This window comes from Oncorhynchus gorbuscha, linkage group LG07 (genome assembly GCF_021184085.1).
Source record: "Oncorhynchus gorbuscha isolate QuinsamMale2020 ecotype Even-year linkage group LG07, OgorEven_v1.0, whole genome shotgun sequence".
NCBI lineage: Eukaryota > Metazoa > Chordata > Actinopteri > Salmoniformes > Salmonidae > Oncorhynchus > Oncorhynchus gorbuscha.
In genome coordinates, this window is record NC_060179.1 from 21,843,648 (window position 1) to 21,870,025 (window position 26,378).

A 26,378-nucleotide genomic window follows, 5' to 3' on the forward strand; every position below is an offset into this window, starting at 1 on the left:
TGTAATTTGTGAGTCATAAGCACTACTACATGCAAACAACACCGATTGGATACACAACAAGAACACACACAGATGCCTGAGTCATTGATACACCCATTCTTGCGCTGACGCTGTGATAAACACTTATAGCAAAAAACCCATTTGGCATTTTATGGGCTACTTTCAAGTCGTTTTTATTCCGCAGTTTTGGTCTAAATTGAAAAGCACACATATTTCGGTTAGAGCTCGGGTAGTAACCAAAACGGTATCCTCACCCGCAAATGTTAAATTACAAAGCTGGTAGTGATTGTGACTGTTTGATTGTCAGAGGGTTCTTTGTTTTAGCCCATTGGCAAGACAACGCTGCACAGAATCAGCCCAGTACTGCAACCATTAGTGGTGGGCAGCGTCCCAATTTGGGGAATATTTTGGGCCTTTGTCTCACAGACTTACTCCTGTGTCTTTGTCTCACAGACTTATTCCTGGGCCTTTGTCTCTCCGATGCTAGATGCTTTGTACAGTATAGTAGAGATTACGTTTATAAATTGCCTGGCTGAGCTGATGAGACAGTCCATTGCGCTGTCAGATGGAACACAGTAAATAGGCATTTTAACATCATAGATTTAGCCGGTGGTAACTTCTGGAATAGACACCGGCTGGAATGCGGTTTCAACCAATCAGCATTCAGGATTAGACCCACCCGTTGGATAAAGAACAATAATATACAGAGTTACAGCGAACTCCAAATACAGAACAGCCTTTGGACCACTCTCCACCACATGAACGCACACAGACAGACACAAGCAGTTCTCTGACAACTGGTTTGTAAGGTGTTCTGTCGTCAGTTATGAATTTGGCCAACTAGTTGGGGGGGGGGCACATTTCAGGGTGAACGAGCGCTTTCAGCAATTAGTCCTGTATCCTTCACTAAGGCCTTTCTGAAACAATGTTACCGGCACCAAGCAAAATAAACACTATATTGACCATCCCTCCCCAGGGCTGCCTGTTGGTGTAGTTCAAGCATTGTTACAGTGTTCTCCATCTAAAAAGAGTCTGATCATGCCCTAATTTAGATAAATTGCATCTATTTTACTTAGGGGCTCACTTCTCTCTCTCTCTGTCTCTCTGTCTCTCTCTCTTTGAACCAGACAGCTTAGATTTTTTTTTCTCCCACAATTCGTGTCGAGTTCCCTGAAACCAGCTGTGTAATTTCTGAGCGGGCCAAGAATGGGCTGGCGTAATGAGAACCACCTGGGTCAGTGGAGCGGAGGGGAGCCGGAGCTGGGCCGACCGGTGCCACCTCTCCCTGGCATGGTTCTCTCTGGGCCCTGATAGGGGCTGGATGGAGCGGCCAGATGCACCCGACTGGGGAACAGGGTGGCTGGGGGAGACACTACTTGTCTAGAAGCCCTTGACCTAGGTTGAAATGGGAGTGGGTGGCTTGGGGAATGTACAAGGTCAGATTGTGTGAGTGCAGTGTGTGTGTGTGGGGAGGGGGGACTACTTGTCTAGATGCCCTGGGTCACAGAGTGGTTGGGATTGTGTGTGTGTGTACAGTATGGGTCACAGACTGTGTGTGTGTATGTGTGTGTTGGGGGAGGGGGGGTTGAAGTGTGTGTGCTTATCTAGGGTAGAGGTATTCTGAGTTTATGGAACTGCAGGGCCTAAATAAGGGGATAGATTGTGTGGGGAATTGAGCAGAGTACAGTGATTTGTGTGATACCGATGTTAGCCTTAACTAATATCTAGTTGAAATCTAGTTGAAATAAACCCGTCACAATCTAAAAATCTATTTACCCTACGGTAGTCTCCCGATACAAGTGCTCAACTTCGGTTTTAAAAGTGGGGGATTATTATTATTACTATAACTTTTTAGGGGGAGGGTAAACACTCCAAACAGCCTACTCGACTGCTCGTAGGCATCCGCATGGTCCTAAAGCACACTGTTGCCTTGTTTAAAAAAAAAAAACATTTCAAAATGTGGTGGTGGTGGGGGTGTCCCCCCCGTACCCAGTGAAAGTTGCGCCCCTGCCATCGTGCAATAACTTTTCAGATTTAAGAACATAACCTAAGAATGCTGCCAGCACAAATTTTAGAGCCGGGCTACAGAATGACGCAATCAAGTATATGATCCGTACCTTTGAGAATAATCTCTTGGGTGTAAAATTCTAAATGATTCGACTGATCATTAATCTCTAATTTGTATTACACTTTCCTCCATTGGAAAATAAGCAATGAGAACCTATGATCTGAAATACAAAATATGATGCCCATAGACATTTACATTTAAGTCATTTAGCAGACGCTCTTATCCAGAGCGACTTACAAATTGGTGCATTCACCTTATGACATCCAGTGGAACAGTCACTTTACAATAGTGCATCTAAATCTTAAAGGGGGGTGAGAGGGATTACTTATCCTATCCTAGGTATTCCTTAAAGAGGTGGGGTTTCAGGTGTCTCCGGAAGGAGATCACAAAAATACTTTTGAGAGTTTTAATTGGCGGTTTTGGTCTGATATCTCATTTCTTTATCATTGTGACACTTCTTTCCCTCCCATTTGTGTCAAATGTTTATCATGGTTCCTGTGATAGGATAGAGGCAGCATACTTTATGCCCAAAATAGTTTACATACAACACAGACCTCATTCCTTGTGACTTGTCTTTGCAACTCAGAGTCACCTTCTACTATTTTACCGTAATTTAACTAGGTAAGTCAGTTAAGAACAAACTCTTATTTTCAGTGATGGCCTAGGAACAGTGGGTTAACTGCCTTGTTCAGGGGCAGAACAACAGACATTTACCTTGGGATTTGATCTTGAAAACTTTTGGTTACTAGTTCAACACTCTAACCACTAGGCTACCTGCTGACTTCTACTCCACAAACAACTAATGTAGTCTAATTATTTACTTCAAATGTTAGCTTCAGTGTTGCCTATATGGTTCAAATAGACATATAATACACAGTCCCGTCAGAAAGCATTCACACCCCTTGACTTTTCTATATTTAATTGTGTTACAAAAGTGGGATTAAAATGGATTTAATTGTCATTTTTTTGTCAACAATCTACACAAAATACTCTGTAATGTCAAAGTGGAAGAAAAATTCCAACATTTGTAAAATATAGATGAAATACAAAACATATATATATATATAATATATCTTGATTACAGATGAAGTCAGAAGTTTACATACACTCAGGTTGGAGTCATTAAAACTCATTTTCAACCACTCCACAAATTTCTTGTTAACAAGCTATAGTTTTGGCAAGTCGGTTAGGACATCTACTTTGTGCATGACACAAGTAGTTTTTCCAACAACTGTTTACAGCCAGATTATTTAACTTATAATTCATTGTATTACAATTCCAGTGGGTCAGAAGTTTACATACACTATGTTGACTGTGCCTTTAAACAGCTTGGAAAACTCCAGAAGATTATGTCTTGGCTTTAGAAGCTTCTGATAGGCTAATTGACATAATTTGAGTCAATTGGAGGTGTACCTGTGGATGTATTTCAAGGCCTACCTTCAAACTCAGTGCCTCTTTGCTTGACATCATGGGAAAATCTAAAGAAATCAGCCAAGACCTCAGAAGAAAAATTGTAGACCTCCACAAGTCTGGTTCATCCCTGGGAGCAATTTCCAAACGCCTGAACGTACCACGTTCATCTGTACAAACAATAGTACGCAAGTATAAACACCATGGGACCACGCAGCCGTCATACCGCTCAGGAAGGATACGCATTCTGTCTCCTAGAGTTGAACGTACTTTGGTGCCAAAAGTGCAAATCAATCCCAGAACAACAGCAAAGGGCCTTGTGAAGATGCTGGAAGAAATAGGTACAAAAGTATCTATATCCAGAGTAAAACAAGTCCTATATCAACATAACCTGAAAGGCTGCTCAGCAAGGAAGAAGCCACTGCTCTAAAACCGCCATAAAAAAGCCAAACTACGGTTTTCAACTGCACATGGGGCGAATATTGTAGTTTTTGGAGAAATGTCCTCTGGTCTGATGAAACAAAAATAGAACTGTTTGGCCATAATGACCATCGTTATGTTTGGAGGAAAAAGGAGGAGGCTTGCAAGCCGAAGAACACCATCCCAACCGTGAAGCACGGGGGTAGCAACCTCATGTTGTGGTGGTGCTTTGCTGCAGGAGGGACTGGTGCACTTCACAAAATAGATGCACCATCCCAACCGTGAAGCACGGGGGTAGCAACCTCATGTTGTGGTGGTGCTTTGCTGCAGGAGGGACTGGTGCACTTCACAAAATAGATGGCATCATGAGGGAGGAATATTATGGGGATATATTAAAGCAACATCTCAATACATCAGATAAAGCTTGGTTGCGAATGGGTCTTCCAAATGGACAATGACCCCAAGCATACGTCGAAAGTGTGGTAAAATGGCTAAAGGATACCAAAGTCAATGGTATTGGAGTGGCTATCACAAAGCCCTGACCTCAATCCCATAGAAAATTTGTGGGCAGAACTGAAAAAGCGTATGCGAGCAAGGAGGTCTACAAACCTGACTCAGTTACACCAGCTCTGTCAGGAGGAATGGGCCAACATTCACCCAACTTATTGTGGGAAGCAATTCCAGTGTAGATTTGGCCTTGTGTTTTAGGTTATTGTCCTGCTGAAAGGTGAATTGATTTCTCAATGTCTGCTGGAAAGGATTTTGCCTGTGCTTAGCTGCATTTAGTTGATTTTTATCCTGAAAATCTCCCCAGTCCTTAATGATTACAAGCATATCCATAACATGATGCATCCAGTAATTTTCAGTAATTTGTTGTGCTGGATTTGCCTCAAACATAACACGTTTGATTCAGGACACCATCCGAAGCGTAATGAATAACTTCCCCATGCACAAAGGGATATTTAATGTGTATTTACATTTTTTTATCCATATACCAATAGGTGCCCTTCTTTGTGAGGCATTGGAAAACCTCATTTTTCTTTGTGGTTGAATCTGTGTTTGAAATTCAATGTTCAACTGAGGGACCTTACAGAATTGAATGTGTGGTACAGAGATGAGGTAGTCATTAAATTATGTTAAACACTGTTATTGCACATATAGTGAGTCCATGCAACTTGTTATGTGACTTGTTACGCACATTTTCATTTTCCTGAAATTTAGGCTTGCAATGAATTTATTTAGGCTTGCAATGAACTTATTTAGGCTTGCAATGAACTTATTTAGGCTTGCAATGAACTTATTTAGGCTTGCAATGAACTTATTTAGGCTTGTAATGAACTTATTTAGGCTTGCAATGAACTTATTTAGGCTTGCAATGAACTTATTTAGGCTTGCCATAACAAGGGGTTGATTACTTATTGACTCAGGACATTTCAGCTTTTCATTTTTAATTCATTAAATTCATTCTCCTTTGACATTATGGGGTACTTACTGTGTGTAGGCCAGTGACCAAAAAATCTCAATTGAATCCATTTTAAATTGAGACTGTAACACAGCAAAATATGGAAAAAGTCAACGGCTGTGAATACTTGCTGAAGGTACTGTAATATTAGTCTATTTCTTAACTCATGAAACCACAAATCCTTAGTTATTTAGGGAATACCTTTTGGCTCAGGAGCACCCCCGACCCAGGGGCAATAGCCCCGTTAAAGATTTAAAACAACAAGAGATGCCACTGAGCATGTTATATCATTCCTTGACAACCTTCTTTTACTTCTCTATAAGTTAAGCACAAATACATCCAAATACGTTACATAACGTCTTGGGTCAATACCAAGCTCAACTCCACTCCTTTCGACACAAAACACAAAATTCCCATGGCATGACAACATCCCAACTGCTATTCCCGTTCAAAAATTCTTGGTAAAGTTGTTGGCGGGTGGAGCGGGCCTGAGTGTCTGATGCCGGGGCCAGATGAAATACACCATGATCTACAGCCTCCAGCAGATGTCAAACACATTGTTGTGTGTTGTCTGGAGCGAAGAGGCAGACGATGCACATGTTTTATCAGAGGGCCCTTTAATCTTAAAGGTGCACCGTCCGCTGACAACTCCCAGTGCTGCTTTTCATAGGAATTCCTCTCCATTTCTTTTTTTTGATAAAGAGAGAGAAAGATAGGGGGGAGAGAAAAGAGAGAGAGAGAGATAATTCTTCTCCCTTTCAACTTGACACAAGTAATCTCTTCCACAAGAAATGCCATTGCTTTCACGGTCGGACTGTAACTTACCCGCTGTGACGCCGGATACGACCAAAGCCAACGGACGGACACTTGACACCCACTCTGACACATGCAATCGGCTCAGTCTTTGAGACTTGGATTTCTTGATTTTATTTTGGTGTATTTTTATCCCCTAGACACATTTTTGAGGGGTAATCTTATTGGTCACAGTCAGAGCCTCAGTGTTCCTGTATTCCTATACAGCTAAGTGATTACACACGAAGATGTTATGCTGATTTGCTGTGATTCAAAATGACCCTGTATACAGATGTCCAATGTGTGTTGATTTTTTGAATGATGTATGTGGGTTGCCTTTAGATTTGATGTATGTGGGTTGCCTTTAGATTTGATGTATGTGGGTTGCCTTTAGATTTGATGTATGTGGGTTGCCTTTAGATTTGATGTATGTGGGTTGCCTTTAGATTTGATGTATGTGGGTTGCCTTTAGATTTCAACAAAAGGTGATGTATTGAAACATTTCACGTTACATTTTGGTAGACTCTCTCTTTAGGTTTACTTACAGTAGTGAGTACATACATTTGACATACTTTTTCACATTGGTCCCCCATGGGAATTGAACCCACAGCATTGGCATTGCAAGTGCCACGCTCTACCAACTGAGCCACGCCTCCCCTGAAAAGACACACATGCACACACACCCACAGCACACTTTCTCACCTGGCGTAACTATCCCCGGGTGGGATGAGCTCCTGGAAGAGCTGGAACTGGTAGAGGTAGAGAACCACCAGGTGTCCAGCACTGAAGATGGCCATGAGGACACACAGACAGCTGAAAATGAGCGGGTGGAAGGTCCGACAGAAGGACCACCAGGTACACAGGCCCAGGAAGGTGACGAAGTACACCGCAGAGGTCAGGGAGGGCAGCATGATGCCTGGAACAGCACAGAAGCAGAGGGGGACATAGTGGCTGATAGAACATCACCAGTGAGACTGGATGGAGCAGTTTGCATTGTATTTCCTAATATTGACTTTACGTTGTTGTCCAATCGCATCTCTGATTTTTACATTTCACACCAGAGAATGAAAAATATGGCACCATTCTAGGTAAGGAAGTTTTACATTCTGTAAGGCTTTGGGAAACAAGGTTCATCCTAACCATTAATGTGTGTAGTGTCTCATGCAAATGTTTAATATTGAATACTGAATGTTTCTAGGTAAAATGTCATTAAGTTCAATCAATGATTCATTCAAGTCAATTCAAGGAAATTAGAAATTGAGTAACTGCACTACTCTGTTAATACGTTTGGGATTGTCAGTCTTCGTTTGAGTGAGGGCACTTACCTGTAAGGCCCAGTAATATGGTGACCACTACTTTCCCTGCAGTGGTAATAAGATTCCCAATGATCTCCTTGACTTTGGACGCCACCGCCGCTATTTGACGAAGGATTATCATCTTAGTGCTCTCCTCCTCTTCTTCACCTTCCCCTTCTTCCCCCTCTCCTGTCTCCTCCACCTCGTCCCCGGTCATCTCTTCATCCCCGTGTTCATAGTCCTCCTCGAACACCAGGTCGTCCTCCTCCATCCACACCTCCTCCCTTTTCTCCTCCATCTCCACCTCCTCCCTTTTCTCCTCCACCTCCACCTCCTCCCTTTTCTCCTCCTCCACCTCCTCCCTTTTCTCCCCCTCCGCCTCATCTTCCTCGTCCTCGTCTTCCTTCTTTTCCTGGGGAAAGAAGATGAATACAATGAGTATCAACGCAGAAATGAATAACCTGTACACCCTGCTCCATTGAGTAGAAACGGCTTCGCTGAGTAGCCCTGCTTTGTTGAGAGAAATCAATCCAATAGACTGTGAAGACATAGTATTGGATGAAGTCAATGTATTGCCAATATGGCTGATACTTTGAGTGTTTCTGTGTAGAGACAACAGAGCTGAGCAAAAAACCCTGTCAAGCATTTGATGCAGAACCATGTTGCAGCGAAGCTGCTGATAGAGGTTTTAAAGAGGGTCCGAGGAGTTACGTCCCATTGTAATGATTAATGAGAAGGGTTAGTGGAGAGATTACAGGTCTGTTTGACTGTGACATACAGCAGGACCGTACTCCAGCCATTTGAACTAGCTGTCTCTTTTTAAGGCATCAAACGACTAAACAAGTCTAATGACTGCCTCCAATTCAGCAAACCTGCACTTTTCACTAAACATCAGCCAGTTCGTGTTTTGATTTAAATGGCAATTATACTGTTGGCTATTTAAGACTGCTGCCATGCAAACCAGCATATGGATTGTAAATGGTTAGCTAGCATTATGGTTTACATTAGCCATGAGCTATAGTGTACATCTCATTGCATTTAATAAAGGTCAGAAAATAACATTGGTTCATAGCAGGCCATATGGTGAAGATAACAGAGGGAAAAAGCTAAACAGATTGTTATGTGTATTCATAACATAAATCCCAGGAAAACAATATATGTTGACCTTGCGTTATTGCTGGTATCTTCTGTACTATATTATAGGTTGTAAGTCGCTCTGGATAAGAGCGTCTGCTAAATGACTTAAATGTAAATGTAATGTTGCTCTCCTTCTGCCATTTATAAATAATACATATGTCAACAGGTGCATTTCAAATGTACATAAAGACAAATTATTAGCCTGTTTGTCTGTGCATTAGATTATAAAGTGACATGCGTTAGGCGAAAGACTCTCCTAACGAGGTTAGGGGAACATAAATGAATCTACTGGGACATAACAGGATGGATGAGCATTAAGCGGAATTAGATTAGGTGTGGGACGCTGGAGACGAGACAGAATGTGGGCTTCACCTCAAAAGCAGCAGTCAGACTAGCTGACTCCAAACTGTGGTAGATGCTCAACGTTGGTTAACGTATGTTTTTATCATATGTACTTCAAATGTCAGTTGTTAAAACTCACTAGGCTACCTCACCTGGCCAACATCCAGTGAAATTGCAGAGCACCAAATTCAAAAACAGAAATACTCATTATAAAAATTAATAAAACATACAAGTGTTATACATCGGTTTAAAGATTAACTTCTTGTTAATCCAACCATGGTGTCTGATTTCAAAAAGGCTTTGCGGCAGAAGCATACCATGCAATTATCTGAGAACAGCGCCCACCAGACAAATCATTACAAACAGTAACCGGCCAAGTAGAGGAGTTACACAAGTCAGAAATAGTGATACAATTAATCACTTACCTTTGATGATCTTCATATGGTTGCACTCACAAGACTCCCATTTACTCAATAAATGTTTGTTTTGTTCGATAAAGTCCATGTTTATAACCAAAAACCTCAGTTTTGTTCACCCGTATTGTTCAGTAATCCACAGGCTCAAACGCAGTCGAAAAATCCAAATAGTATCCGTAAAATTATTAGAAAGATGTCAAACGATGTTAATAATCAATCGTCAGGTTGATTTTAGTGCTAATACTCAATAATATTTCAACAGGACAATAACGTTGTCAATATAAAGGGTAAACAAGAAAGGCGCCCTCTCGGTCGCGTGCATGAAAAAGCTCTGGGACACTGAATGGTCCACTCATTCAGAGTGGTCTTACTCCCTAATTTTTCAGAATAAGCCTGAAACAATTTCTAAAGACTGTTGATATCTAGTGGAAGCCATAGGAAGTGCAATTTGAGTCCTAAGTCAATGGATACTGTAATGGCATTCAATAGAAAACTACAAACAGAAAAATATTCCACTTCCGGGACGGATTTGTCTCAGGTTATCACCGGCCAAATCAGTTCTGTTATACTCACAGACATTATCTTAACAGTTTCAGAAACGGTAGAGTGCTTTCTATCCAAATCTACCAATTATATGCATATCATAGCTTCTGGGCCTGAGTAGCAGGCAGTTTACTTTGGGCATGCTTTTCATCCGGAAGTAAAAACAGTGCCCCCTACCCTAGTGAAGTTAATTCAATTTAGAAACAAGGCCATTTAGAAACACTTTAGATAAAGTGTTTAAAAATATACATGTTAGTTGCATAGTAGTTACAACTGTTATAGGTCTACCTGTTTGTAATGTTGTAACAATGTGTAATCATACCTAGCCTACTTATATAAACACATAGGTTTCAGGATCCTTTTCAACACTGGAAATGACCACAAGGTAGCAGACAGTGGACAAAAGTATACCATTTATGTCACAAGAAGCAATATTTCACACAACCATAAAAAACTAAAGCAGTGGTATAAAATTAAACTGTGATGGAGATTCAAATTGAACGCACCTGTTCTTTTACATACTTTGCACAAAAGATGTGGCAAGTAACATTGTGGATATTGTTCAAACAAAATATGAATGATATGCACTCAAGTCATAACAATCATTTAATTTATACAGCAGGCTTTGATGCTTACATCTAGAGGCATTAATCATAGATTCACTGTCCAATGTATCAGTCCAAATAAACAATACACTGAAGCCATAACTATGAGGAAATACAATTCTGCTCATCCGGAAGGGAGACACAAGAAACATGAAGGCTTCTGGGCATAGACATGTTATTTCTGGATTGGAATAATGGCCAAAAATGGTACGTTACCACAAAAAAGGAAATTCAAAGGGCCCTGGACTGGAATAGTTCTATGTTTGATATTTGTCATAATAAATACAATTTGAAGGAAAAACGAAGAAAGTTTTGCTTCAGAAACAGACATCACTAATGAAATAAAAAGCTCCCATTTCTGAACACAGAAAAAGCTAACTATTGCTAAAAAACTAAACTATTCTTCAGAAAAAAAGTGTTGTCATATGGGTACATGTGGTCATCTGAGATTAATTGGCATAATTTCCTAAAAACATTATTCTCTCAGGGTTCATATAGACACATAATAGTCCAACGTGTGAGATGAAAGAATCGTTGGGGATTGGGCTGATAACTCGAGACCCTCGTTCAGTCACTGGGAATCTCAAACTGGACCATGGTTAAACCATATCTAAACCAGGTTGATCCTTTCAACAGCACACTCTGGTTTAATATATACACTGCAGTCAGCAATTACAGAACTGAAATTAAAAAAACATTAGTGCAGCCTAATCACTTGTTTATTTGAAAGGGGCCTACATGGTAATTTTTAAAAATCTGCCTACTCTATATTTATTATACCACCACAATGAATGAGCGCTCTGTGCGATCACTCTCCGCCCTATCGCAAAATCTCCACAGAGTAACACAAACAAGTCTTTCTCGCTAGAGCCTGAGAGAAAATACCAAAGTCAGTAATCTGCTCACTATCGGCCGTGGCATATCATAATTGATCAAACAAGTTGCGTTTGATGAAGCCCGGTTTATTTAACCGTGGCAACTGCTCCCATGTGGCCGTCGGGTGGCCGCGCCAATGCAGCTTGCAGCTGGGAGTTCAAACCCCAATGCTCAACAGAGGAGGCAGCGAAATAACCAAAGGCTCCCTAATCAACCTCCTGAGGGATCAGATTCCACATCGTCCTCCCGGCTCTCACAAACAGGCTCTCAGTCTGTCCACAGGCCGCACCTACTGAAACATACCATATCACTAACACACTGTGAGATGATGGAGGTGGTGGCTGGAGTCAGTGGGGTTTAATGTAGCCAGTCTAGACGTCAGCACCTCCCCTGGTAGGTCTACTGCTGGTTCATTGTACAGTATTATGACTAGTACATACTACCGGTTCACTGTACAGTATTATAACTAGTACATACTACCGGTTCATTGTACAGTATTATAACTAGTACATACTACCGGTTCATTGTACAGTATTATAACTAGTACATACTACCGGTTCATTGTACAGTATTATGACTAGTACATACTACCGGTTCACTGTACAGTATTATAACTAGTACATACTGCTGGTTCACTGTACAGTATTATAACTAGTACATACTGCTGGTTCACTGTACAGTATTATAACTATTACATACTACCGGTTCATTGTACAGTATTATAACTAGTACATACTACCGGTTCACTGTACAGTATTATAACTAGTACATACTGCTGGTTCACTGTACAGTATTATAACTAGTACATACTACCGGTTCACTGTACAGTATTATACCTAGTACATACTACACTGTACATTATTATAACTAGTTCACTGTACAGTATTATAACTAGTACATTATAACTAGTACATACTACCGGTTCACTGTACAGTATTATAACTAGTACATACTACCGGTTCACTGTACAGTATTATAACTAGTACATACTGCCGGTTCACTGTACAGTATTATACCTATACATACTACCGGTTCACTGTACAGTATTATACCTATACATACTACCGGTTCACTGTACATTATTATAACTAGTACATACTACCGGTTCATTGTACAGTATTATAACTAGTACATACTACCGGTTCACTGTACAGTTTTATAACTAGTACATACTACCGGTTCACTGTACAGTATTATAACTAGTACATACTACCGGTTCATTGTACAGTATTATAACTAGTACATACTGCTGGTTCAGTGTACAGTATTATAACTAGTACATACTACCGGTTCATTGTACAGTATTATGACTAGTACATACTACCGGTTCACTGTACAGTATTATAACTAGTACATACTGCTGGTTCACTGTACAGTATTATAACTAGTACATACTGCTGGTTCACTGTACAGTATTATAACTAGTACATACTGCTGGTTCACTGTACAGTATTATAACTATTACATACTACCGGTTCATTGTACAGTATTATAACTAGTACATACTACCGGTTCACTGTACAGTATTATAACTAGTACATACTGCTGGTTCACTGTACAGTATTATAACTAGTACATACTACCGGTTCACTGTACAGTATTATACCTAGTACATACTACCGGTTCACTGTACAGTATTATAACTAGTACATACTGCCGGTTCACTGTACAGTATTATACCTATACATACTACCGGTTCACTGTACAGTATTATAACTAGTACATACTACCAGTTCATTGTACAGTATTATAACTAGTACATACTACCGGTTCACTGTACAGTTTTATAACTAGTACATACTACCGGTTCACTGTACAGTATTATAACTAGTACATACTACACGGTTCATTGTACAGTATTATAACTAGTACATACTGCTGGTTCAGTGTACAGTATTATAACTAGTACATACTACCGGTTCATTGTACAGTATTATAACTAGTACATACTGCCGGTTCACTGTACAGTATTATAACTAGTACATACTACCAGTTCATTGTACAGTATTATAACTAGTACATACTACCGGTTCATTGTACAGTATTATAACTAGTACATACTACCGGTTCATTGTACAGTATTATAACTAGTACATACTGCTGGTTCACTGTACAGTATTATAACTAGTACATACTGCTGGTTCACTGTACAGTATTATAACTAGTACATACTACCGGTTCACTGTACAGTATTATAACTAGTACATACTGCTGGTTCACTGTACAGTATTATAACTAGTACATACTACCGGTTCACTGTACAGTATTATACCTAGTACATACTACCGGTTCACTGTACAGTATTATAACTAGTACATACTGCCGGTTCACTGTACAGTATTATACCTATACATACTACCGGTTCACTGTACAGTATTATAACTAGTACATACTACCAGTTCATTGTACAGTATTATAACTAGTACATACTGCTGGTTCACTGTACAGTATTATAACTAGTACATACTACCGGTTCACTGTACAGTATTATACCTAGTACATACTACCGGTTCACTGTACAGTATTATAACTAGTACATACTGCCGGTTCACTGTACAGTATTATACCTATACATACTACCGGTTCACTGTACAGTATTATAACTAGTACATACTACCAGTTCATTGTACAGTATTATAACTAGTACATACTACCGGTTCACTGTACAGTTTTATAACTAGTACATACTACCGGTTCACTGTACAGTATTATAACTAGTACATACTACCGGTTCATTGTACAGTATTATAACTAGTACATACTGCTGGTTCAGTGTACAGTATTATAACTAGTACATACTACCGGTTCATTGTACAGTATTATAACTAGTACATACTGCCGGTTCACTGTACAGTATTATAACTAGTACATACTACCAGTTCATTGTACAGTATTATAACTAGTACATACTACCGGTTCATTGTACAGTATTATAACTAGTACATACTACCGGTTCATTGTTCAGTATTATAACTAGTACATACTAGTACATAGTTTCTGTTTTCAACTGACCAAAAATATTGTCAGACTACTATTGCATACTACTACATTATCTTACTACATTACTTTTCTATCAAGCCTTGTACTTTTGCCACAAAAAATGAGGGTATTTGCTTTCACTAAGCCTTTAAGCGTGTGAAAAACTTAAGGGATATTGCAAGAAGTGGGCAGGCCTGTCGAGTGAAGCCACAAAGGCCGAATCCAATTCTATGTCCCCAACCACAAGCCTCAGTTTAGTACCTTACAAATGGCACATATAAAACCCAAGGGAAACCCCACACCAAATGCATTTGGAACCATTCAGCTGTTCAGCCAGTTCTCTGTAAATTAGTCTTTTGGTAAAGCCACAAATAACCAGATCAGACGTTGAGGCTTCTAAGGCTACTATGAACAATAACATCCGGTGGTCCTGCTTGGTTCAGATGGTAAGACAGAGCTGCTAGCAATCGGTTTTCCTGTTTTACATCCATAGGCTTATTTTTTTATTTTTTTATTTTACCCCCCTTTTCTCCCCAATTTCATGGTATCCAATTGTTTGTAGTTACTATCTTGTCTCATCGCTACAACTCCCGTACGGGCTCGGGAGAGGCGAAGGTTGAAAGCCATGCGTCCTCCGAAACGCAACCCAACCAAGCCGCACTGTGGGATGACTTGCAATGCCGCATTAGTTCCCGACCTCACTAACGTTCCTGTGGCTGAATGGAAGCAGGTCCCCGCAGCAATGTTCCAACATCGAGTGGAAAGCATTCCCAGAAGAGTGGAGGCTGTTATAGCAGCAAAGGGGGGACCAACTCCATAATAATGCCCATGATTTTAGAATGAGATGTTCAACAAGCAGGTGTCCACATACTTTTGGTCATGTAGTGTATGAGCTTGTCTGACTACCACACTTCCTGCTGCCAACTTCACATTTTAGAATCTCCTAAAAGAGCTACAAGATGGCTTTTCGACATTCATTAGTAAATAATCCTACATTCTGGGATCAATTTGAAATGTAACTAAATTCATTCCTAATGATCAATACAAATTAAGTAGATGACCTCTGGAATGCCACCAAAGGTTTTGTTAAAAATAATGCAACTGCATTTGCATCTGGGTTGAATGAATTACAATTAAAGAATATATCAGGCTATTGCATCCCCCAATAGTCCAAATGTGAAATACGTACCCTTGCCGATATCATGGACAGAAAGGGTGCAGCATTCCAGGATTGGAAAGATACACATTACCAGGCAACTTATTTCTTTTCTATATTTACAATTTAGGTCAGCTATACTGGTCTATGGTCCCTTGGGAATCCCAACCACCGAACCATCCAATGATGGGATTTCTAAATCAATTGTAAATATGAGCTCCCGAAAGGACTGATCTCTATAATATACAGTATATAAACGACTACTGGAAAGCTCATATTCTGGATGGAAACATGTTAGCTGGTTCTACACCTGCATTGCTTGCTGTTTGGGGTTTTAGGCTGGGTTTCTGTACTGCACTTTGAGATATCAGCTGATGTACGAAGGGCTATATAAATACATTTGATTTGATTTGAGGGAAGGGGTTGGGAGATTAGGGGTGGAGGCCTACTTCATTTTTTGTTTTGTTTTTCTGTTTATACTAAGGTTATTATTATTAACATTTTAAATTATGATTAAAATGATAAACAGTTTGTAGTTATGTACCTTTTGCTATGTTTTTCTTAATTTAGTCACAAAAAAAGACACCACTGGTCCACTGATTATTGCGCTACACTGAGTATACAAAACATTAAGAACACCTGCTCTTTCCATGACATAGACTGACCAGGTGAATACAGGTGAAAGCTATGATCCCTTATTGATGTCACTTGTTAAATCCTCTTCAGTCAGTGTAGACGAAGGGGAGGAGACAGGTTAAATAAGGATTTTTAAGCTTTGAGACAACTGAGACATAGATTGTGTATCTGTGCCATTGAGAGGATGAATGGGCAAGACAAAATATTTAAGTGTCTTTGAACGGGGTATGGTAGTAGGTGCCAGATGCACCAGTTTGTGTCAAGAACGACAACACTGCTGGGTTTTTCACGCTCAACAGATCCCTGTGTGTGTCATGAATGGTCATCCACCCAAAGGACATCCTGTCAACTTGACACAACTGTGGAAAGCATTGGAGTCCATGCACCGACAAATTGAGTCTGTTCTGACGTCAAACGGGGGGAGTGCAAGTCAATATTAGGAAGGTGTTCCTAATGTTTTGTACACTCAGTGTATTTGTATAACTTGATGTGATGAGTATTATCACATTAATAAAAATACCAGTATAATACATTTTTTACAAGCTTTAAAAAGATGGCACCATTGCATGGACAGGGCAGGGGAAGGGGAATGCAATTAGGCACATTATTTGGCATGTCCAATAATATTTTCCCTCAGCTACAACAAAATGGATCTTATCTGAAGTAAAGCCCTTGTCACATAGTCACATATAGTACATTCAGAAAGTACTCAGACCCACTGACTTTTCCACATTTTGTTACGTTGCAGCTGTTTTCTAAAATGGATGAAATAAAACAAAGTTCCTCATTAATCTACACACAACACCCCGTAACGACAAAGCGAAAGCTGTTTTTTAGAAATGTTTGCACATTTATTAAAAATTAAAAACAGAAATACCTTATTTACATAAGTATTCAGACCCTTTGCTATGAGACTCGAAATTGAGCTCAGGAGAATCCTGTTTCCATTGATCATCCTTGAGATGTTTCTACAACTTGATTGGAGTCCACCTGTGGTAAATTCAATTGATTTGACATGATTTGGAAAGGCACACACCTGTCTATATAAGGTCCCACAGTTGATAGTGCATGTCAGAACAAAAACCAAGCCATGAGGTCAAAGTAATTGTTCGTGGAGCTCCAAGACAGGATTGTGTTGAGGACCAGATCTTGGGAATGGTATCAAAAAATGTCTGCAGCATTGAAGGTCCCCAAGTACACAGTGTCCTCCATCATTTTTAAATTGAAGAAGTTTGGAACCACCAAGACTTCCTAGTGCTGGCCGCCCAGCCAAACTGAGCAATCGGGGGAGAAGGGCCTTGGTCAGGGAGGTGACCAAGAACTCGATGGTCACTCTGACAGAGCTCCAGAGTTCCTCTGTGGGGATGGGAGAACCTTCCAGTAGGACAACCATCTCTGCAGCACTCCACCAATCAGGCCTTTATGGTAGTGGCAAGATGGAATCCACTCCTCAGTCAAAGGCACACGGCAGCCCGCTGGGACTGGGAGACTAGTCAGGATCGAGGGAAAGATGTATGGAGCAAAGTACAGAGAGATCCTTGATGAAAACCTGCACCGTAGCAATCAGGACCACAGACTGGGGTGAAGGTTCACCTTCCAACAGGACAACAACGCTAAGCACACAGTCAAGACAACGCAGGAGTGGCTTTGGGACATGTCTCCGAGCTTGCGAGGATCTGCATAGAAGAACAGGAGAAACTCCCCAAATACAGGTGTGCCAAGCTTGCAGCGTCAAACCCAAGAAGACTCTAGGCTTTAATCGCTACTAAAGGTGCTTCAACAAAGTACAGAGTAAAGGTTCTTAATACTTATGTTAATGTGATATTTCAGTTGTTTATTTAATACATTTGAATAAGGCTATAACATAACCAAATGTGGAAAAAGTCAAGGGGTCTGAATGCACTGTATATGGGATCAGTAACACAGTGACTCATTAATCTTAGACCCTAAAGATATCAAACTAAGAGGGGCCCCAAGATTTAAGGCAGAGTGAACTATAGGTGGAGCCCCCCTGTAACGGGTCATGGGTGAAGATTATGATCAGAGTGGTGGGTTTCAGTAGGCATCAGTAGCGGCCACCATTATCTTGTCCCTTTCCTACAGTAGCTTCTAGCTAGTATCAGCTAGCTACATCTGTAACTAGTTAACTACCATCGACTAGCCTACAGACTAGCCCACAGGTCCATGGACTAACTTTAGCATCAGAGTGAGCCTGTACATTGGCAAGTGTGATGACTAGGCTGTGGAGTTGTGAGAGAGCCAGCCAGTGATCAGAGCAGAGCAGAAAGGAGTACAGCGGGGCAGTATGGTGGTGAGGTTCTAATTAGCCCCTGAGTCATACAGCTGTAAAGGATCCTGCCAAGGGAGGGTGGGGGAAGCACATACCAACTCATTACCACTCCACAACACGCTGTACACTTGGAGAGAACACGTCCCCACACTTCTTTTATTAGGGGAGTAGGGAGAGAGAGCGAGAGAGAGAGAGAGAGAGAGAGAGAGAGAGAGAGAGAGAGAGAGAGAGAGAGAGAGAGAGAGAAGAGGGGGAAAGTTTGGAGCAGGAGCCCGGTCCTGGCACTGAGATTCTTTCACTGGCACCAGATGAGGAGCAGTGAGAATACGAGACACCAGATGAGGAGTGGCGAAGATACGAGCTAACAGATGAGTGGTGAAGATACGAGCCACCAGATTAGGGGCGGTGAGAATACGAGCCACTAGATGAGAAGCGGTGAGAATACGAGCCACCAGATGAGGAGCGGTGAAGATACGAGCCACCAGATGAGGAGCGGTGAGAATACGAGCAACCAAATGAGAAGCGGTGAGAATACGAGACATCAAATGAGGAGCGGTGAAGAGACGAGCCACCAGATGAGGGGCGGTGAGAATACGAGCCACCAGATGAGAAGCGGTGAGAATACGAGCCACCAGATGAGGAGCGGTGAAGATACGAGCCACCAGATGAGGAGCGGTGAAGATACGAGCCACCAGATGAGGAGCGGTGAAGATACGAGCCACCAGATGAGAAGCGTGAGAATACGAGCCACCAAATGAGAAGCGGTGAAGATACAAGCCACCAGATGAGGGGCGGTGAAGATACGAGCCAGCAGATGAGGAGCGGTGAAGATACGAGCCACCAGATGAGGAGCGGTGAAGATACGAGCCACCAGATGAGGAGCGGTGAAGATACGAGCCACCAGATGAGGAGCGGTGAAGATACGAGCCACCAGATGAGGAGCGGTGAAGATACGAGCCACCAGATGAGGAGCGGTGAAGATACGAGCCACCAGATGAGGGGCGGTGAGAATACGAGCCACCAGATGAGAAGCGGTGAGAATACGAGCCACCAGATGAGGAGCGGTGAAGATACGAGCCACCAGATGAGAAGCGGTGAAGATACGAGCCACCATATGAGGAGCGGTGAAGATACGAGTCACCATATGAGGAGCGGTGAAGATACGAGCCACCAGATGAGAAGCGGTGAAGATACGAGCCACCATATGAGGAGCGGTGAAGATACGAGCCACCATATGAGGAGTGGTGAAGATACGAGCCACCATATGAGGAGCGGTGAAGATACGAGCCACCAGATGAGAAGCGGTGAAGATACGAGCCACCATATGAGGAGCGGTGAAGATACGAGCCACCATATGAGGAGCGGTGAAGATACGAGCCACCATATGAGGAGCGGTGAAGATACGAGCCACCAGATGAGGAACGGTGAAGATATGAGCCACCAGATGAGGAGCGGTGAAGATACGAGCTACCAGATGAGGAGCGGTGAAGATACGAGCCACCAGATGAGGAGCGGTGAAGATACGAGCCACCAGATGAGGAGCGGTGAAGATACGAGCCACCAGATTAAGGGCGGTGAGAATACGAGCCACCAAATGAGAAGCGGTGAGAATACGAGCCACCAGATGAGGAGCGGTGAAGATACGAGCCACCAGATGAGGAGCGGTGAAGATACGAGCCACCAGATGAGGAGCGGTGAGAATACGAGCCACCAAATGAGAAGCGGTGAAGATACGAGCCACCAGATGAGGGGCGGTGAAGATACGAGCCACCAGATGAGGAGCGGTGAAGATACGAGCCACCAGATGAGGAGCGGTGAAGATACGAGCCACCAGATGAGGAGCGGTGAAGATACGAGCCACCAGATGAGGAGTGGTGAAGATGCAATCCACCAAGCACATGGCAGCAGAGTGAGAGATGATACAGAGTGGATAAGAGAGGAAGAGAGGACAGGTTAATAGGAGATAAGGGGAAACTATAGAAGACTAGAGGCATGGAAAGAGGACAGGAGATAATAGAACGTGAGAGGAGGAGAGGAAAGGACATACAGGAAGAGAGAGGAAAACGAGGGAGAGGTAAGAAAGAGAGGAGTCTAGTAACCCTAGCACAAAATAAAATGTATGCACTCACTACTGTACGTCGGTCTGTACGTCACACTACTGTACGTCCCCTTATCACCTATTAACCTGTCCTCCCTAAATTACTCAAATGTTCATGTGAAATGTAGCACTGTCGAAAACACAACCCCAGCTAATGTCGACCAGATGTGTCTCCTTCCCCTGGCGCTGGAATGCAAATGTATTGTTAATGGGAGCAAAACAGACAAAGATTAGGAAGTGCTGGTGCGCTGTGAGCGGCACATTCCGCGGCAACACAAATATTGAGCTAAGACTAATGTTGCACGAATTAGGATTTTCGCAGGATTACAGTGTCTTTTGTACACTATTCAGATCGCTTTACTTTTTCAACATTTTGGTAGGTTACAGCCTTATTCTAAAATTGGAGAGGAAAAATCTACACACAATACCCCATAATGACAAAGCAAAAACAGGATTTTAGACATTTTTGCTAATTTAAAAAAAAATAAACAGAACTATTACATTTACATAAGTATTCAGAACCTTTACTCAGCACTTTGTTGAAGCACCTTTGGTAGCGATTACAGCCTCGAGTCTTCTTGGGTATGACGCTACAAGCTTGGCACACCTGTATATAGACAGGTGTGTGCCTTTCCAAATCATGTCCAATCAATGTAATTTACCACAGGTGGACTCCAATCAAGTTGTAGAAACATCTCAAGCATGATCAATGAAAACAGGATGCACCTGAGCTCAATTTTGAGTCTCATAGCAAAGGGTCTGAATACTTATGTAAATAAGGTATTTCTGTTTATCTTTTTTATAAAACTGTTTTTACTTTGTCATTATGGGTATTATGTGTAGATTATTTAATACATTTTTTGAAAAAGGCTGTTACGTAACAAAATGTGGAAAAGGTCAAGGGGTCTGAATACTTTCGGAAGGCGTGTGTTCTTGCGGTTTAGGCACGCACAATTCCGTCGGCATCGGAGAGGCATCGGAGAGGGGTTTAGTCGGTTGGCGTTTAGACAGCTCGGTGATTAACACACAGAGAAAGTCAAAATGAGTAGTGGTGGGGATTACACAAACACATCCCTAAAATTAGGCATGAAAAATGGACCTCAGACTTCAGTCAAAGTGAATTATTGAATTACAGATGGACAGCCAACGAGAGAGAGAGAGAGAGAGAGACGGAGAGCTGTGCCCATGGAGACAGGAGCCCAACATTGGGAGCCGAGCATCTTTTTAATAAAGGTAATGCTTTTATGTCACAGAGTCAGACAGAGTCAGACATAACATGAACCACACACTCCACTTAGAGTAAAAGACATTAGGCGGTGGATATTAATGTTGTGTTTCCTGTGTCCTGCCAACAGTCAATCAGTCTGGTGCCTCACCTGTCACTGTGTCACGGTCTCAGAGGCATCCCATACATGTAATGACTGTGACTCACCCTGGCACCACATAAATCAGGCTGGTGTCAAAGCAGGCCATCTATACGCCAATGATTGCAAAACAAGATGTGGCTCAAGGAGGGAGGAGAAAACCATCAAGAGTAAACACAAGACATGCCAAAACGGTGGGAGAAAACTAGGCAGAGTGTTAGCAGCCAGGTCAAATACTGGCCTATGACACAGGGAGGGGGGGGGGAGAAAACTAGGCAGAGTGTTTACAGCCACGTCAAATACTGGCCTATGAGACAGAGGAGGAGAAAACTAGGGAGAGTGTTAGCAGCCAGGTCAAATACTGGCCTATGAGACAGAGGGGGAGAAAACTAGGCAGAGTTTTAGCAGCCAGGTCAAATACTGGCCTATGAGACAGAGGAGGAGACGCCAAAATCAGAGAATAAGGAAAAAAATAAGCAGGACTCCAAGACTTTTTGCAAAAGCTGGTCTGAGCCACATGGCCGAAAACAGCTCGACCTTGGAACAGGACGCATGCTGGTATGTGTCAAATGAAGGCAGAAAAAACAGAGAGTTGCAGGGAATGGGCTACATAACGAAGGCCAAACGAAGGTGCCAGGGAGCTATGGATCAATCGAGGCATTGTGGAAGACGGTACTCGGGTTAAAGTCAACGAGCAGAACAGAGTCACACAAGCCCAAGGTCGCAGAGGGTCACCAGGGGTCAGGAGAGGGGATGCCTTCAGAAAGTATTCATAGCCCTTGACTTATTCCACATTTTATTGTGCTCCAGCCTGAATTCAAAATTGATTAAATAGATTACAAAGTGATAACATGTTTTTAGAAATATTGGCAAATGTATTAAAGATAAAATACATTTACATTTACATTTAAGTCATTTAGCAGACGCTCTTATCCAGAGCGACTTACAAATTGGTAAATGACTATTGTAGTTGGAAATGGCAGATTTGTTATGGAATATCTACATTGGCCGTACAGAGGCCCATTATCAGCAACCATCACTCCCGTATTCCAATGGCACGTTGTGTTAGCTAATCCAAGTTTATCATTTTAAAAGGCTAATTGATCATTAGAAAACCCTTTTGCAATTATGTTAGCACAGCTAAAAACTGTTCTTATGATTATAGAGGCAATAAAACTGTCCTTCTTTAGACTAGTTGAGTATCCAGAGCATCAGCATTTGTGGGTTCGTTTGCAGGCTCAAAATGGCCAGAAACAAAGACCTTTCTTCTGAAACTCATCAGTCTATTCTTGTTCTGAGAAATGAAGGCTATTCCATGCGAGAAATTGCCAAGAAACTGAAGATCTCGACAACGCTGTGCACTACTCCCTTCACAGAACAGCGCAAATGGTCTCTAACCAGAATAGAAATAGGAGTGGGAGGCCCCGGTGCACAACTGAGCAAAAGGACAAGTACATTAGAGTGTCTAGTTTGACAAACAGACACCTCACAAGTCCTCAACTGGCAGCTTTATTAAATAGTATCCTCAAAACACAAGTCTCAACATCAACAGTGAAGAGGTGACTCTGGGATGTGGCCTTCTAGGCAGAGTTGTGAAGAAAAAGCCATATTACATTTACATTTAAGTCATTTAGCAGACGCTCTTATCCAGAGCGACTTACAAATTGGTGCATTCACCTTATGACATCCAGTGGAACAGCCACTTTACAATAGTGCATCTAAATATTTTAAGGGGGGAGGGGGTGAGAAGGATTACTTTATCCTATCCTAAGTATTCCTTAAAGAGGTGGGGTTTCAGGTGTCTCCGGAAGGTGGTGATTGACTCCGCTGTCCTGGCGTCGTGAGGGAGTTTGTTCCACCATTGGGGAGCCAGAGCAGCGAACAGTTTTGACTGGGCTGAGCGGGAACTGTACTTCCTCAGTGGTAGGGAGACGAGCAGGCCAGAGGTGGATGAACGCAGTGCCCTTATTTGGGTGTAGGGCCTGATCAGAGCCTGGAGGTACTGAGGTGCCGTTCCCCTCACAGCTCCGTAGGCAAGCACCATGGTCTTGTAGCGGATGCGAGCTTCAACTGGAAGCCAGTGGAGAGAGCGGAGGAGCGGGGTGACGTGAGAGAACTTGGGAAGGTTGAACACTAGACGGGCTGCGGCGTTCTGGATGAGTTGTAGGGGTTTAATGGCACAGGCAGGGAGCCCAGCCAACAGCGAGTTGCAGTAATCCAGACGGGAGATGACAAGTGCCTGGATTAGGACCTGCGCCGCTTCCTGTGTGAGGCAGGGTCGTACTCTGCGGATGTTGTAGAGCATGAACCTACAGGAACGTGCCACCGTCTTGATGTTAGTTGAGAACGACAGGGTGTTGTCCAGGATCACACCAAGGTTCTTAGCGCTCTGGGAGGAGGACACAATGGAGTTGTCAACCGTGATGGCGAGATCATGGAACGGGCAGTCCTTCCCCGGGAGGAAGAGCAGCTCCGTCTTGCCGAAGTTCAGCTTGAGGTGGTGATCCGTCATCCACACTGATATGTCTGCCAGACATGCAGAGATGCGATTCGCCACCTGGTCATCAGAAGGGGGAAAGGAGAAGATTAATTGTGTGTCGTCTGCATAGCAATGATAGGAGAGACCATGTGAGGTTATGACAGAGCCAAGTGACTTGGTGTATAGCGAGAATAGGAGAGGGCCTAGAACAGAGCCCTGGGGGACACCAGTGGTGAGAGCGCGTGGTGAGGAGACAGATTCTCGCCACGCCACCTGGTAGGAGCGACCTGTCAGGTAGGACGCAATCCAAGCGTGGGCCGCGCCAGAGATGCCCAACTCGGAGAGGGTGGAGAGGAGGATCTGATGGTTCACAGTATCGAAGGCAGCCGATAGGTCTAGAAGGATGAGAGCAGAGGAGAGAGAGTTAGCTTTAGCGGTGCGGAGCGCCTCCGTGATACAGAGAAGAGCAGTCTCAGTTGAATGACTAGTCTTGAAACCTGACTGATTTGGATCAAGCAGGTCATTCTGAGAGAGATAGCGGGAGAGCTGACCAAGGACGGCACGTTCAAGAGTTTTGGAGAGAAAAGAAAGAAGGGATACTGGTCTGTAGTTGTTAACATCGGAGGGATCGAGTGTAGGTTTTTTCAGAAGGGGTGCAACTCTCGCTCTCTTGAAGACGGAAGGGACGTAGCCAGTGGTCAGGGATAAGTTGATGAGCGAGGTGAGGTAAGGGAGAAGGTCTCCGGAAATGGTCTGGAGAAGAGAGGAGGGGATAGGGTCGAGCGGGCAGGTTGTTGGGCGGCCGGCCGTCACAAGACGCGAGATTTCATCTGGAGAGAGAGGGGAGAAAGAGGTCAGAGCACAGGGTAGGGCAGTGTGAGCAGAACCAGCAGTGTCGTTTGACTTAGCAAACGAGGATCGGATGTCGTCGACCTTCTTTTCAAAATGGTTGACGAAGTCATCTGCAGAGAGGGAGGAGGAGGGGGAGGGGGAGGAGGATTCAGGAGGGAGGAGAAGGTGGCAAAGAGCTTCCTAGGGTTAGAGGCAGATGCTTGAAATTTAGAGTGGTAGAAAGTGGTTTTAGCAGCAGAGACAGAGGAGGAAAATGTAGAGAGGAGGGAGCGAAAGGATGCCAGGTCCGCAGGGAGGCGAGTTTTCCTCCATTTCCGCTCGGCTGCCCGGAGCCCTGTTCTGTGAGCTCGCAATGAGTCGTCAAGCCATGGAGCGGGAGGGGAGGACCGAGCCGGCCTGGAAGATAGGGGACATAGAGAGTCAAAGGATGCAGAAAGGGAGGAGAGGAGCGTTGAGGAGGCAGAATCAGGAGATAGGTTGGAGAAGGTTTGAGCAGAGGGAAGAGATGATAGGATGGAAGAGGAGAGAGTAGCGGGGGAGAGAGAGCGAAGGTTGGGACGGCGCGATACCATCCGAGTAGGGGCAGTGTGGGAAGTGTTGGATGAGAGCGAGAGGGAAAAGGATACAAGGTAGTGGTCGGAGACTTGGAGGGGAGTTGCAATGAGGTTAGTGGAAGAACAGCATCTAGTAAAGATGAGGTCGAGCGTATTGCCTGCCTTGTGAGTAGGGGGGAAGGTGAGAGGGTGAGGTCAAAAGAGGAGAGGAGTGGAAAGAAGGAGGCAGAGAGGAATGAGTCAAAGGTAGACGTGGGGAGGTTAAAGTCGCCCAGAACTGTGAGAGGTGAGCCGTCCTCAGGAAAGGAGCTTATCAATGCATCAAGCTCATTGATGAACTCTCCGAGGGGACCTGGAGGGCGATAAATGATAAGGATGTTAAGCTTGAAAGGGCTGGTAACTGTGACAGCATGAAATTCAAAGGAGGCGATAGACAGATGGGTAAGGGGAGAAAGAGAGAATGACCACTTGGGAGAGATAAGGATCCCGATGCCACCACCCCGCTGACCAGAAGCTCTCGGGGTGTGCGAGAACACGTGGGCGGACGAAGAGAGAGCAGTAGGAGTAGCAGTGTTATCTGTGGTGATCCATGTTTCTGTCAGTG

General features: G+C 43.1%; 1 protein-coding gene and 1 non-coding gene across 2 annotated transcripts in view; both read right to left on the bottom strand.

Moving 5' to 3' along the window:
- Nucleotides 1-26,378, bottom strand: part of LOC124039626 (piezo-type mechanosensitive ion channel component 2-like) — a 167,699-nt gene that overhangs the window by 54,154 nt on the left and 87,167 nt on the right. Inside the window, exons 6-9 of the mRNA XM_046355800.1 lie at nucleotides 22,280-22,314; nucleotides 7,803-7,846; nucleotides 7,478-7,712; nucleotides 6,855-7,068 (exon numbers count right to left, since the gene is read on the bottom strand). Coding sequence (XP_046211756.1) covers nucleotides 6,855-7,068; nucleotides 7,478-7,712; nucleotides 7,803-7,846; nucleotides 22,280-22,314 — 528 coding nt within the window. The remainder of the gene's footprint in view (nucleotides 1-6,854; nucleotides 7,069-7,477; nucleotides 7,713-7,802; nucleotides 7,847-22,279; nucleotides 22,315-26,378) is intronic.
- On the bottom strand, nucleotides 6,735-6,805 carry trnaa-ugc. Its single transcript has one exon. It is a non-coding gene; the product is annotated as a tRNA-Ala (tRNA).